The sequence below is a fragment of the Chiloscyllium plagiosum genome, unplaced genomic scaffold (assembly GCF_037043375.1).
Source record: "Chiloscyllium plagiosum isolate Xiang-an unplaced genomic scaffold, Cpla_swu_hap1 HiC_scaffold_37, whole genome shotgun sequence".
NCBI lineage: Eukaryota > Metazoa > Chordata > Chondrichthyes > Orectolobiformes > Hemiscylliidae > Chiloscyllium > Chiloscyllium plagiosum.
Window position 1 is genome coordinate 4,394,663 of NW_028270175.1, and position 12,360 is coordinate 4,407,022.

Below are 12,360 nucleotides of genomic sequence, written 5' to 3' on the forward strand. Positions count from 1 at the left end.
CTCCCCACACCCCTGTCCAACACCGCCTCCGCACCCACTCCCCACACCCCTGTCCAACACCGCCCCCACACCCACCCCCAACAAAACCGTCCAACACCGCCCCCACACCCACCCCCCACAACCCTGTCCAACACCGCCCCCACACCCACCCCCCACAATCCTGTCCAACACCGCCCTTACATCCACCCCCCACAACCCTGTCCAACACAGCCGCAAATCCACCCCCCAAAACCCTGTCTAACACCGCCCCCACACCCACACCCCACAACCCTGTCTAACCCCGCTCCCACACCCACCCCCCAAAACCCTGTCTAACACCGCCCCCACACCCACACCCCACAACCTTGTCTAACCCCGCTCCCACACCCACCCCCCACAACCTTGTCCAACACCGCCCCCGCACCCACTCCCCACAACCCTGTCCAACACCGCCCCCGCACCCACTCCCCACAACCCTGTCAAACACCGCCCCCGCACCCAGTCCACAACCCTGTCCAACACCGCTCCCGCACAGACCCCCCACAACCCTGTCCAACACAGCCCCCGCACCCACCCCCCACAACCCTGTCCAACACCATCCCCACACCCACCCCCCACAGCCCTGTCCAACACCATCCGCACACCCACCCCCCACAACCCTGTCCAACACCATCCCCAAACCCACTACCATAACGCTGTTCAACACAACCCCCACACCCCTGTCCAACGCCATCCCCAAACCCACTCCCTCAACCGTGATCAACACTGCCCCCACAACCTCGCCTAACACCGCCCCCACACCCACACCCCACAACCCTATCCAACGCCATCCCCAAACCCACTGCCCACAACCCTATCCACCATCGCCCCTACACCCACCCCCCACAACCCTGTCCAACTCCGCACCCACACCCACAACCCTGTCCAACACCGCCCCCAAACCCACCCCCCAAAACCCTGTCTAACACCGCCCCCGCACCAACTCCCCACAACCCTGTCCAACACCGCCCCCGCACCCACTCCCCACACCCCTGTCCAACACCGCCCCCGCACCCACTCCCCACACCCCTGTCCAACACCGCCCCCGCACCCACTCCTCACACCCCTGTCCAACACCGCCCCCACACCCACCCCCAACAAAACCGTCCAACACCGCCCCCACACCCACCCCCCACAACCCTGTCCAACACCGCCCCCACACCCACCCCCCACAATCCTGTCCAACACCGCCCTTACATCCACCCCCCACAACCCTGTCCAACTCCGCACCCACACCCACAACCCTGTCCAACACAGCCCCCAAAACCACCCCCCAAAACCCTGTCTAACACCGCCCCCACACCCACCCCCCACAACCCTAACACCGCTCCCACACCCACCCCCCACAACCCTGTCCAACGCCATCCCCAAACCCACTCCCCACAACCCTGTCCAACACCGCCCCCACACCCACCCCCCCACAACCCTGTCCAACACCGCCCCCACACCCACCCCCCCACAACCCTGTCCAACACCGCCCCCACACCCACCCCCCCACAACCCTGTCCAACACCACCCCCACACCCACCCCCCTACAACCCTGTCCAACACCGCTCCCACACCCACCCCCCACAACCCTGTCCAACACCGCTCCCACACCCACCCCCCACAACCCTGTCCAACACCGCCCCCACACCCACCCCCCACAACCCTATCTAACACCGCTCCCACACCCACCCCCCACAACCCTGTCCAACGCCATCCCCAAACCCACTCCCCACAACACTGTCCAACACCGCCCCCACACCCACCCCCCCACAACCCTGTCCAACACCGCCCCCACACCCACCCCCCCAACAACCCTGTCCAACACCGCCCCCACACCCACCCCCCACAAAACTGTCCAACACCGCACCCACACCCACCCCCCACAACCCTGTCCAACACTGCCCCCACACCCACCCCCCACAACCCTGTCCAACACCGACCCACACTCACCCCCCACAATCCTGTCCAACACCGCCCCTACATCCACCCCCCACAACCCTGTCCAACACCGCACCCAACCCCACACCCCACAACCATAACACCGCCCCCATACCCACCCCCCACAACCCTGTCCAACACCATCCCCACACCCACCCCTCACAACCCTATCCAACACCATTCCCAAAACCACCCCCCACAACCCTGTCCAACACCGCCCCACACCCACAACCCTGTCCAACACCGCCCCCACACCCAACCCCACAAACCCGTCCAACACCGCCCCCACACCCACAACCCTGACCAACATCGCCCCCCCATGGGCAATCCTCACAATCACCATCCCCACACGCACTCTATACAACCCTGTCTAACACCGCCCCCACACCCACTCCCCATAACCCAGTCCATCACCACCCCAAAACCCACTTTCCATAACCCTGTCCAATACCGCCCTCACACCCACCCCCACAACCCTGACCATCATGGCCCCCATGGGCAACCCTCACAACCACATCCATTACCATCCCCACACCCACTCTCCACACACCTGGCAACACCGCCCCCACACCCACCCCCCACAATCCTGTCCAACACCGCCCCCACACCCACCCCCCACAATCCTGTCCAATACCGCCCCTACATCCACCCCCCACAACCCTGTCCAACACCGCACCCACCCCCACACCCCACAACCATAACACCGCCCCCACACCCACCCCCCACAACCCTGTCCAACACCATCCCCACACCCACCCCCCACAACCCTATCCAACACCATTCCCAAAACCACCCCCCACAACCCTGTCCAACACCGCCCCCACACCCACAACCCTGACCAACATCGCCCCCCATGGGCAATCCTCACAACTACGTCCATCACCATCCCCACACCCACTCTATACAACCCTGTCTAACAGCGCCCCCACACCCACTCCCCACAACCCAGTCCATCACCACCCCAAAACCCACTTTCCACAACCCTGTCCAATACCGCCCTCATACCCACCCCCACAACCCTGACCATCATGGCCTCCATGGGCAACCTTCACAACCACATCCATCACCATCCCCACACCCACTCTCCACACACCTGGCAACACCGCACCCAGACCCACTCTCCACAACCCTGTCCAACATAGCCCCCACACCTACTCCCCACAACCCTGTCCAACACAGCCTCCACACCCACTCCCCACAACCCTGACCAACATCGCCTCCACGCCCAACCCTCACAACCCCATCCAACACCACCCCCACACCCACCCCCCACCAACCCTGTCCAATACCGCCTCCACCTGTCCCCCCAAATTGGACCAACATCACCCCTCTTCTCCCCCACTGATGCCCTCCCCCCAACCCCCACCCCTGCCCACCCCACCCCCATCTCCGGGGCAGCCAGTCAGGATACCAACAAGACTACTGCTGCTGCCTTTTGGGAGGGGAGTCTCCAAATAGCACACACCCACACAACCTTTCACTGCAACTTTTTGACAGGTTCCATCTTTGCCCTGTACAGGACAATGTTGGAAGAGATTATCTGGGGGGGCGGTTTCGGGTACACACCTGTGTACAACTCCAGGGAAAGTGTGGGGGGAGAGAGAGAGATGGCGGGAGGTCAGTCATTTGGATACGGTGCCTGGGCCCCCATCAGTCCAGGGCTGTTCTCGATGCCGAATTCACTTTTAATCACTGTAAACAAAAGACACGATCAGTGTTGGAAACATGTCCTTGATGTAATGCTTCTATCGGGACCTTGAAATTTCCTTCGGATAATCTGGTATTTGGATAATCGAGGTTCCTCTGTATTTCTAAAATCCCAGCTGCTGCTTGTTTTGTAACGTCACATTAACAGTATGAAACATATTATAACTTAAATAAACATTTTTAAATAAAGAGAAACCAAATCTGCTCACTACAATTAACCTGTCATGTGAAAATCAGATGCTACTGCAATATATTTTTAAAAACAGCATAATTGGCTTAGATACCCAATTTAAATTATTTAACAATTAACTCCACGCAAATAGGAGTTAGTAGCTGTCAACTGTAGCTCAGAAAGTGGTACTCCCAGTTCAGTCAGAAGATTCTGGGTTCAAATCCCATTCTTGGACACGAACACAAAAAGCAAAACCGTAACTTCCCAGCATGTTATGGAGGGAGTCTTGCAATGTCAAAGTTGCTTTCTCTTTGTTTAAACATTAAACTTAATCTGACACGCCATTTGCCCTCTTAAATTTCTTTGCACTATTTTGAAGAAAAGCATAGGACTTATTCCTCGTCCTTGACCCAAATGTTTATCGCCCAACCCAAATCAAAGTCAGAATATCTGGTCATTATAATTTTGCTCGGCAGCTTGCTGTTTGCCAAATGACTGTCATATTTCCTACACTACAAAAGTGATGTCTCTTGAAAGCATCTCAGTGGCTATAAAGCACCATGGGACATCCTGACTTATTCAAAGGTGTACAGTTAATTGGCATAAAATAAAAATTAAAGAACTGAAGATGCTGTAAATCAGAAACACAAACCAAGATTGCTGGAAAAGCTCAGCAGGTTTGGCAGCATCTGTGGAGAGAAATCAGAGTTAATGTTTCAGATCAAGTGACCCTTCCTCAGACTCACTCAACCCAAAACATTAACTCTGATTTATCTCCACAGATGCTGCCAAACCTGAGCTTTTCCAGCAAACTTTATTTTTGTTTGTAATTGGAACAGCTGTTTTTCCACTTCTAAAACTTAAAATTTATTTTTAAGAAAAAATGGATGGGTATACGAATAGGAAGGGTTTGGAGGGATATGGGCCGGGTGCTGGCAGTTGGGACTAGATTAGGTTGGGATGTCTAGTCTGCATGGACGGGTTGGACCAAAGGGTCTGTTTCCGTGCTGTACATCTCTATGACTCTATAAGATCTTATGGATTAGTTTAAACACAGGAGCTTCTCCACTACAGTCAGGTATTCTCTTTTCAATGACACAGTTGCTGACACTCTGATCCCTAGGTCCTATAGACTTAACACAATCGGTATTTATGCACACAGAACTGAGATGAAATCTAGCCTGCTAGTAAGCTACTAATTCCACTGAAGAGTAGCAAAGAACATCATAAACTACAGGTAGGAATTGAGTCAGCAATGAAAGACAACTGTTAAATTAATTTGCAATGAAAGATACCATCAGCTGTGGGCTGTGGCTTTCTTGCTCCCTAAATCTCTTGGCGATGTTGTGGCAAAGGGAGGAGGGGCAGTGGAGTTACAACTTTAACAAGAAATTTTAAGGTAATTATCCTAGTCTTGCTAATTGAAAGGACGTAAAATGCACTACCAAGGAGCTTTTGTCTGCTGGCTAAATCTTATCCTTTCATTTTTATAAGGAAAATATTTCGAACAATACAAGACGCCAATGCTGAGAGGTGCGAGGGAGGAGCAAAGGACTTCTGGGAAGTTTTTAAGTGGGTGAGATCTAAACCCGAGACCCTACACCGTAGCGCCTCCCTCCCACCCACCTCCTCTAACCTTACTAATAGTCTGTAAACTAGATAAGTTGTCAGGTTTCTTTTTTCTCTTCTCTTCCTTTGTTTAGTTCTACGTGGGCTTTCAGAGTAGCAGGATATGGGTGTTAGGGCAGTTGCATGTTCCTCCTGCAGAATGTGGCAGGTGAGAGACACTTCACATGTCTCTGCCGACCACATCTGCGGGAAGTGCACCCAACTCCAGCTCCTCGAAAACCAAGTTATGGAACTGGAGCTGGAGCTGGATGAACTACGGATCATCCGGGAGGCTGAGGGGGAAATTGAGAGGATGTACAGGGAGGTGGTCACTCCTCAGACATAGGATAAGGACAGCTGGGTTACTGTCAGGGGCAGGAAAGGGAACAGACGATCAGAACAGGGATCCCCTGTGGCCGTTCCCCTCAGCAGTAAGTATACCATTTTGGATACTGCTGGTGGGGACGGCCTACCTGGGAAAAGCCATAGTTGTCACGTCTTTGGCACTGTGGCTCAGAAGGGAAGGGGGAGGAAATAGAAAAGCGCTAGTGGTAGGGGACTCAATAGTTAGACGGATTGACAGGAGATTTTGTGGTCAGGAATGGGACACCCGGAAGGAATGTTGCCTCCCTAGTGCCAGGGTCCAGGATGTCACCGATCGGGTTTACAGGATTCTGAAGGGGGAGGGTGAGCAGCCAGAAATCGTGGTACATATTGGCACCAATGATATAGCCAGGAAAGGGACGGAGGATCTGAAAAGTGACTACAGAGAGTTAGGTTGGAAGCTGAAGAGCAGGACGAGTAGAGTAGTGATCTCAGATTTGCTACCAGTGCCACGAGATAGTGAAATGAGGAACAGTCAGCGAGTGCAGCTTAACACGTGGCCGTGAGGCTAGTGCAGGAGGGAGGGCTTCAGATACCTAGACCACTGGGATACCTTCTGGGGAAGGTGGGACCTGTACATGGAGGACGGGTTGCATCTGAATTGGAGGGGCACAAATGTCCTGGGTGGGAGATTTGCTCGTGTGATTCAGGAGGGTTTAAACAAGTTTAGCAGGGGGGTGGGAACCACAGCCACATGTCTGAGAGGGGGTCAGTTGCAGACAGGACAGTGACAGGATATATTGAATCTATCAGGAAGGTTTCCGGAATAAGAGTAACGAACTTAGAGCATGGATCAGTACTTGGGGCTATCATGTTGTGGCCATAACGGAGACATGGGTTTCACAGGGACAGGAATGTTTGTTGATGTTCTAGGGTTTAGAACGTATAAAAAGAACAGGGAAGGTGGAAAAAGAGGAGGGGGTGTAGCATTGCTAATCAGAGAGTGCATCACAGTTACAGGAACAAAGGTTGTTGAGAAAGTGAGTCAGTGTGGGTGGATGTTAGGAACAGCAAGGGAACAGTCAGCGCATTGGGGGTTTTCTACAGACCCCCTAATAGCAGTAGAGAGATTGAAGACCGCACAGGCAGGCAGATTCTGGAGAAATGCAAAAGTAGCAAGGTTGTTGTTATGGGTGATTTCAACTTTCCCAATAGCGACTGGAACCTCCTAAGTGCAGATGGTTTGGATGGAGCTGTTTTTGTCAGGTATGTTCAGGAGGGTTTATTTACTCAGTATGTAGACAGGCCAACGAGGGGAGAGGCCATTTTGGATTTGGTGCTTGACAACGAGCCAGGATAGGTGTCAGATCTCACGGTGGGAGAGCACTTTGGTGAAAGCGATCACAACTGCCTCACATTTAGCATAGTCTTGGAGAGTAAAAGGAGCAATTACCGAGGGAAGATATTTAATTGGGGAAAAGGAAATTATGACGCTATCAGACAGGAGTTGGGAAGTACAGCCTGGGAGCAATTGTTCCACAGAAAGGGCACAGCAGACATGTGGAGACTGTTTAAGGAGCAGTTGTTGCGAGTGATGCACAAATTTGTTCCTCTGAGACAGGTAAGAAGTGGTAAGATTAAAGAACCTTGAATGACAAGAACAGAGGGACTTCTCATCAAAAGGAATAAGGCACCTTATGTAAGGTGGAGGAAGAAAGCATCAAGCACAGCTTTAGAGGATTACAGGCTTGCTAGAAAGGAGCTCAGAAATGGACTGAGGAGAGCCAGGAGGGGGCATGGAAAAGGGTTGGCAAGATGAATTAGGGAGAACCCAAAGGTGTTTTACTCATATATGAGGAATAAGCGAATGCTCAGGGAGAAGGTAGGGCCGATCAGGGATAGCGGAGGGAACCTGTGCGTGGAGTCTGAGCAGATAGGGGAAGCCCAAAATGAATTTTTTGCTTCAGTTTTCAACAAGGAAAGGGAACTTGTTGTAAATGAAAACTTAGAGGAGCTGGGATACAGTCTTCACCAGATCGTGAATGATGAAGTTGATATGCTGGAAATGTTGGAAAACATTAAGATTGATAAGTCCCCAGGGTCAGACCAGATTTATCCTAGGCTGCACCGGGAAGTGAGAAAGGAGGTTGCTTAGCCGCTGGCGAGGATATTTGCCTCCTCACTCTCCACAGGAGTCGTACTGGAGGATTGGAAGGAGGCGAATGTTGTTCCACTTTTCAAGAAGGGTAGTAGGGAAATCCCTGGCAATTACAGATCAGTCAGTCTTACATCTGTGGTCAGCAAAGTTTTGGAAAGAATTCTGAGGGATAGGATTTATGACTATTTGGCAAAGCATGGTGTGATTAAAGACAGTCAGCATGGCTTTGTGAGGGGCAGGTCATGCCTCACAAATCTTATTGAGTTCTTTGAGGAGGCGTCAAGACAGGTTGACGAAGATCGAGCAGTGGGTGTGGTGTATATGGACTTCAGCAAGGCATTTGATAAGGTTCCCATGGTAGGTTCATTCATAAAGTTAGGAGGTATGGGATACAGGGAGATTTGGCTATCTGGATTCAGAATTGGCTGGCTGACAGAAGGCAGAGAGTGGTTGTAGATGGAAAGTATTCTGCCTAGAAGTCAGTGTTGACTGGGGTCCCGCAGGGTTCTGTTCTTGGGCTTCAGCTTTTTGTAGTTTTTATAAATGACTTGGATGAGGAGATTGAGGGGTGGGTTAGTAAATTTGCAGATGATACAACATTTGGAGGTGTTGTCGATAGTGCAGGCTGCAATGCGACATAGACAGGATGCAGAGCTGGGCTGAGAAATGGCAGATGGAGTTCAACCTGGATTAATGCGAAGTGATGCATTTTGGAAGATCGAACTCAAATGCTGAATATAGGATTAAAGACAGGATTCTTGGCAGAGTGGAGGAACAGAGGGATCTGGGTGTGCAAGTACATAGATCCCTCAAAGTTGCCACCCAAGTGGATAGGGTTGTTCAGAAAGCATATGGTGTTTTGGCTTTCATTAATAGGGGGATCGAGTTTAAGACCTGCGAGGCTTTGCTGCAGCTCTACAAGTCCCTGGTGAGACCACACTTGGAATATTGTGTCCAGTTCTGGTCGTCCTACTATAGGAAAGATACAGAGACTTTGGAGAGGGTGCAAAGAAGGTTTACCAGGATGCTACCTGGACTGGAGGGCTTGCCTTATGAAGAAAGGTTGACTAAGCTCGAACTTTTCTCTCTGGAGAGAAGAATGGAGAGAGGAGACCTGACCGAGGTGTACAAAATAATGAGAGGAATAGATAGAGTCAATAGCCAGAGACTTTTCCCCAGGGCAGGATTGACTGGTACAGAAAGTCAGTTTGAAGATATTAGGAGGAAGGTATAAAAGAGGTAGGTTCTTTACGCAAAGAGTTGTGAATGCATGGAATGCGTTGCCAGCTGTGGTGGTGGAAGCAGAGTCATTGGGGACATTTAAGCAACTGCTGGACATGCACATGGATAGCAGTGAGTTGAGGGGTGCGGAGGTTACATTACTATATTTTACATTAGGATTAAATCTCGGCACAACATTGTGGGCCTAAGGGCCTTTTCTGTGCTGTATTTTTCAGTGTTCTATGTTCTATGCCATGGGGTATTATTGTTTGGTGACTTTAACTTTTTTAACCCTGAATAAAATATCCACTGGTAATAATGATAGAATGTATTGAACTCTTACCTTTACTTTTCTTCCAGAATCTGATAACATAAGAATAGTATAAATTAACTTCTAGAAGAAATCTATAAACAAATGTTTACTTTTAATAACAATAGCTTTAGCTTCACAATTAAAACTAAGTTCAAAATTCACATTTCTGATGAAGGGCCATCAGACTCGAAACATTAACTGTTATTCTCTCTGCTGCCACACCAGTCAAATTTCTCCAACACTTTTTGTTTTGTTTCAGAATTCACCCATTCTTTACTTGACAAGTGCACTGGTCTCTAACTTGTTTATCATCTCGGCCTTTCTCCCTGTGACACCGGAGTTTACCTGCGCACTGTTCTCTCTCCCAATCTGTTCCTTTTCCAAATTGTCACACCATTTATTCAATAACTGATTCAAATTGCAAGCAAAATAGCGAATCGCTCTACATTCAATTTCTTTTTAGTTAACATCCTTAGTGCCTTTATCCCAATTTGAAGTGTTATTAATTAATCGCTACATATTGATCTCCTGAATCCCTTTACTTGAAACAATGGGGAAAAAAAAAATCAAAGGAAGCAAGCTTTCCAAGCTCAATTTTTTTTTGTGTCTCTTAAAATTTCAGTGACACATGGCACACATTACAACTTATTTGTGCTTCAACATGTTAAACTGTTGAAAATGTTAACTACATCCTGCCAGAAATTGCTGCGAAAATGAAAGGAAAATTCATGCGTAAGTTCAGATTGCTAAGTAGCCCAGCAAGGTGGGCTAATTGTATTCAACATAAATATGCAAATACAATTGTGTAAGGTTAGATCCAGCAAATAGCCTGTCCAATGTGCTTCCAAACTGAGTATCTGAATAAAACTTTGTTCCTTCTTCACAATAACTTGATATCCATCCCAAGAGACTACCAAGCAGTATTGTTCCAAGTGGGATTGCAGCCGGTATGTTCAGCTTTTCTGCACTGATTGGAACATGAACCATCTCTTGACAGCTAGGATTGTTGAACACAAAGAGTTACAAAGGTTTGAATTTTCACATTTGTAAGCTGTGTGTTTTTCAGAGAGTTTCATAGCAGGTATCCCATCATAGCGACTCATCTCATTGTGACTGCTCACCTCATTCACTGTGTATCCAAGTCATATAATACCCCTCTCATGCACTCATGTGGGAACAGAGATGGAAATGCTTACCAGTGCTGGGACCTTCCAGTATTCACAACATTGATACCATAATTAAAACCCAGCTATACATGCCTTCACAATTTGGTGTCCGATCATAACTGAATAGGACATGTCCAACCCTCGACCCGAGTTAATGCCATTTCTCCGAATAAACAAAATGTCCAGCAATGCAGGAAGAAAGTCAATGATCCCACGGTTAGGTGCCACCATCTTCTCTCTACTGCATCACACTCAGTCTAACTCTGTCACCGCACAATAAGGTCACAAGGCTAAATAAAAACCAAAAGGACTACAGATGCTGTAAATCAGAAACAAATACAGACATTTCTGGAAAAGCTCAGCATCAGTGGAGAGAAATCAGGATTAATGTTTTGGGTCGGGTGGCTCTTCCTCCAAACTGCTGCCAAACTTGCTGAGTTTTTCCAGTAATTTCTGTTTTTGTTCAAGATCACAAGGTTAATGATCTACAATGTTATTATCTAAATGGTCTGAAAGAAGGCTTGAGGCCTAATGGAGTTAAAGATAAGGAAATGGAAATAATAAGTAAGTGTTAATTGGGTATGATTTGGTGTATAAATATGAGGTGTTTGTAGTCAGTGGAGTGAGAGTTTTATGGAGCATATTTAACTGAAATAAACTTCTCTTTAAAAGTGTGGACTTGGACTCTGTTGAAATAATTATCTTCTAGTGTAAAACATTAGTAGCAAAAGCTGGTTGAGTAAAAATGTAAAGTTTCAGAGTATGATTACCCATCTTTGTTTCCTGAAAATTAACTGTCTGACAAGTGCAAGAATGAGGTTACAATGTGGATCTGGGTTATTTCTTTACAAAAGACAAACATTTGTTTTCATTCAAAGCAAGAAAATAATAAATGCGTTATATTTAGACTTCCAGAAGGCATTCAACAAGGTTCTTCACAAAAAGTTAGTCATTAGAGCCCATTGTATTGGAGGCAGTACACTGGCATGGATACAGAATTGGCTCATGGGCAGGAAACAGTATGAGAAGAGAAGGGGTTCTCTTTCAGGTTGATGACTTGTGACCGGCAGTTCCATGAACATCAGTGCTGGGTCTACAATTGTTTACAACATATATTAATGACTCGAGGAAGGGAATTAATGCACTGTCACCAAATTTGCAGACTTTGCAAAAATAGATGGAAAGACAGGTGGTGAGAAGGATATAAACAGTTTACAGAGAGATATTGATAGGTTAAGTAAGTTGGCAAGTGGAGTATGATGTGGGAAAGTGTGAAGATGCTCATTTTGGAAGGGAGAACAAAAGAACAGAATCTTATTTAACTGGATAAAAACTGAGAAAGTTGCAACACAAAGGGACTTGGAGCAGTTGTGCAGAAAACATAGGAAACTAGCTCACAGATGCAGCAGATAATCAGGAAAGCTAATGGAATATTGGCCCTTATTTCAAGAGGATAAAGTATAAGAGGAGAGAAGTTTACTGCAACTGAACAAAGTGCTGATGAGACCATATCTGGAGTACTGTGAGCAGTTTTGGTCCACTTATTTAAAGAAAAACATCAGTTCATTTGAGGAAGTCCAGAGAAGGTTCACTACGATAATCCCTGGTATGGGCAGATTATCTTATGATCCATGGCTAAACAGGTTGAGACTCTACTCACTGGACTATGGAAGAATGAGAAATTATTTCACTGAAACATACAGGATTCTTAAGGGGCTTGACAGGATTGCGAGGATGATTCAGGAGA

General features: G+C 48.4%; 2 protein-coding genes across 8 annotated transcripts in view; one reads left to right on the plus strand and one right to left on the minus strand.

Annotated features, from left to right (window-relative positions):
- LOC148139747 (uncharacterized) overlaps window positions 1-12,360 on the plus strand; it is a 126,843-nt gene that overhangs the window by 49,178 nt on the left and 65,305 nt on the right. For all 3 annotated transcript variants that reach the window (XR_015753419.1, XM_087980254.1, XM_087980255.1), the window contains exon 2: window positions 5,318-5,395. Coding sequence is in view for 2 of the 3 variants with exons in the window: in XM_087980254.1 (XP_087836380.1) it covers window positions 5,318-5,395 (78 nt within the window). In the remaining variant the exon portion in view is untranslated. The remainder of the gene's footprint in view (window positions 1-5,317; window positions 5,396-12,360) is intronic.
- The window catches only part of LOC122540450 (tumor necrosis factor receptor superfamily member 5-like), a 210,596-nt gene that overhangs the window by 36,962 nt on the left and 161,274 nt on the right, over window positions 1-12,360 (minus strand). For 2 of the 5 annotated variants that reach the window (XM_087980247.1, XM_087980249.1), the window contains 2 exons: window positions 9,478-9,497; window positions 3,511-3,636 (listed from right to left, as the gene is read on the minus strand). In XM_087980247.1, the coding sequence (XP_087836373.1) occupies window positions 3,511-3,570 (60 nt within the window). In that variant the 5' untranslated portion in view covers window positions 3,571-3,636; window positions 9,478-9,497. Of the gene's footprint in view, window positions 1-3,510; window positions 3,637-9,477; window positions 9,498-10,289; window positions 10,445-12,360 lie in introns of all 5 variants that reach the window. The other 3 variants (XM_087980251.1, XM_087980248.1, XM_087980250.1) reach the window with 3 other exon arrangements.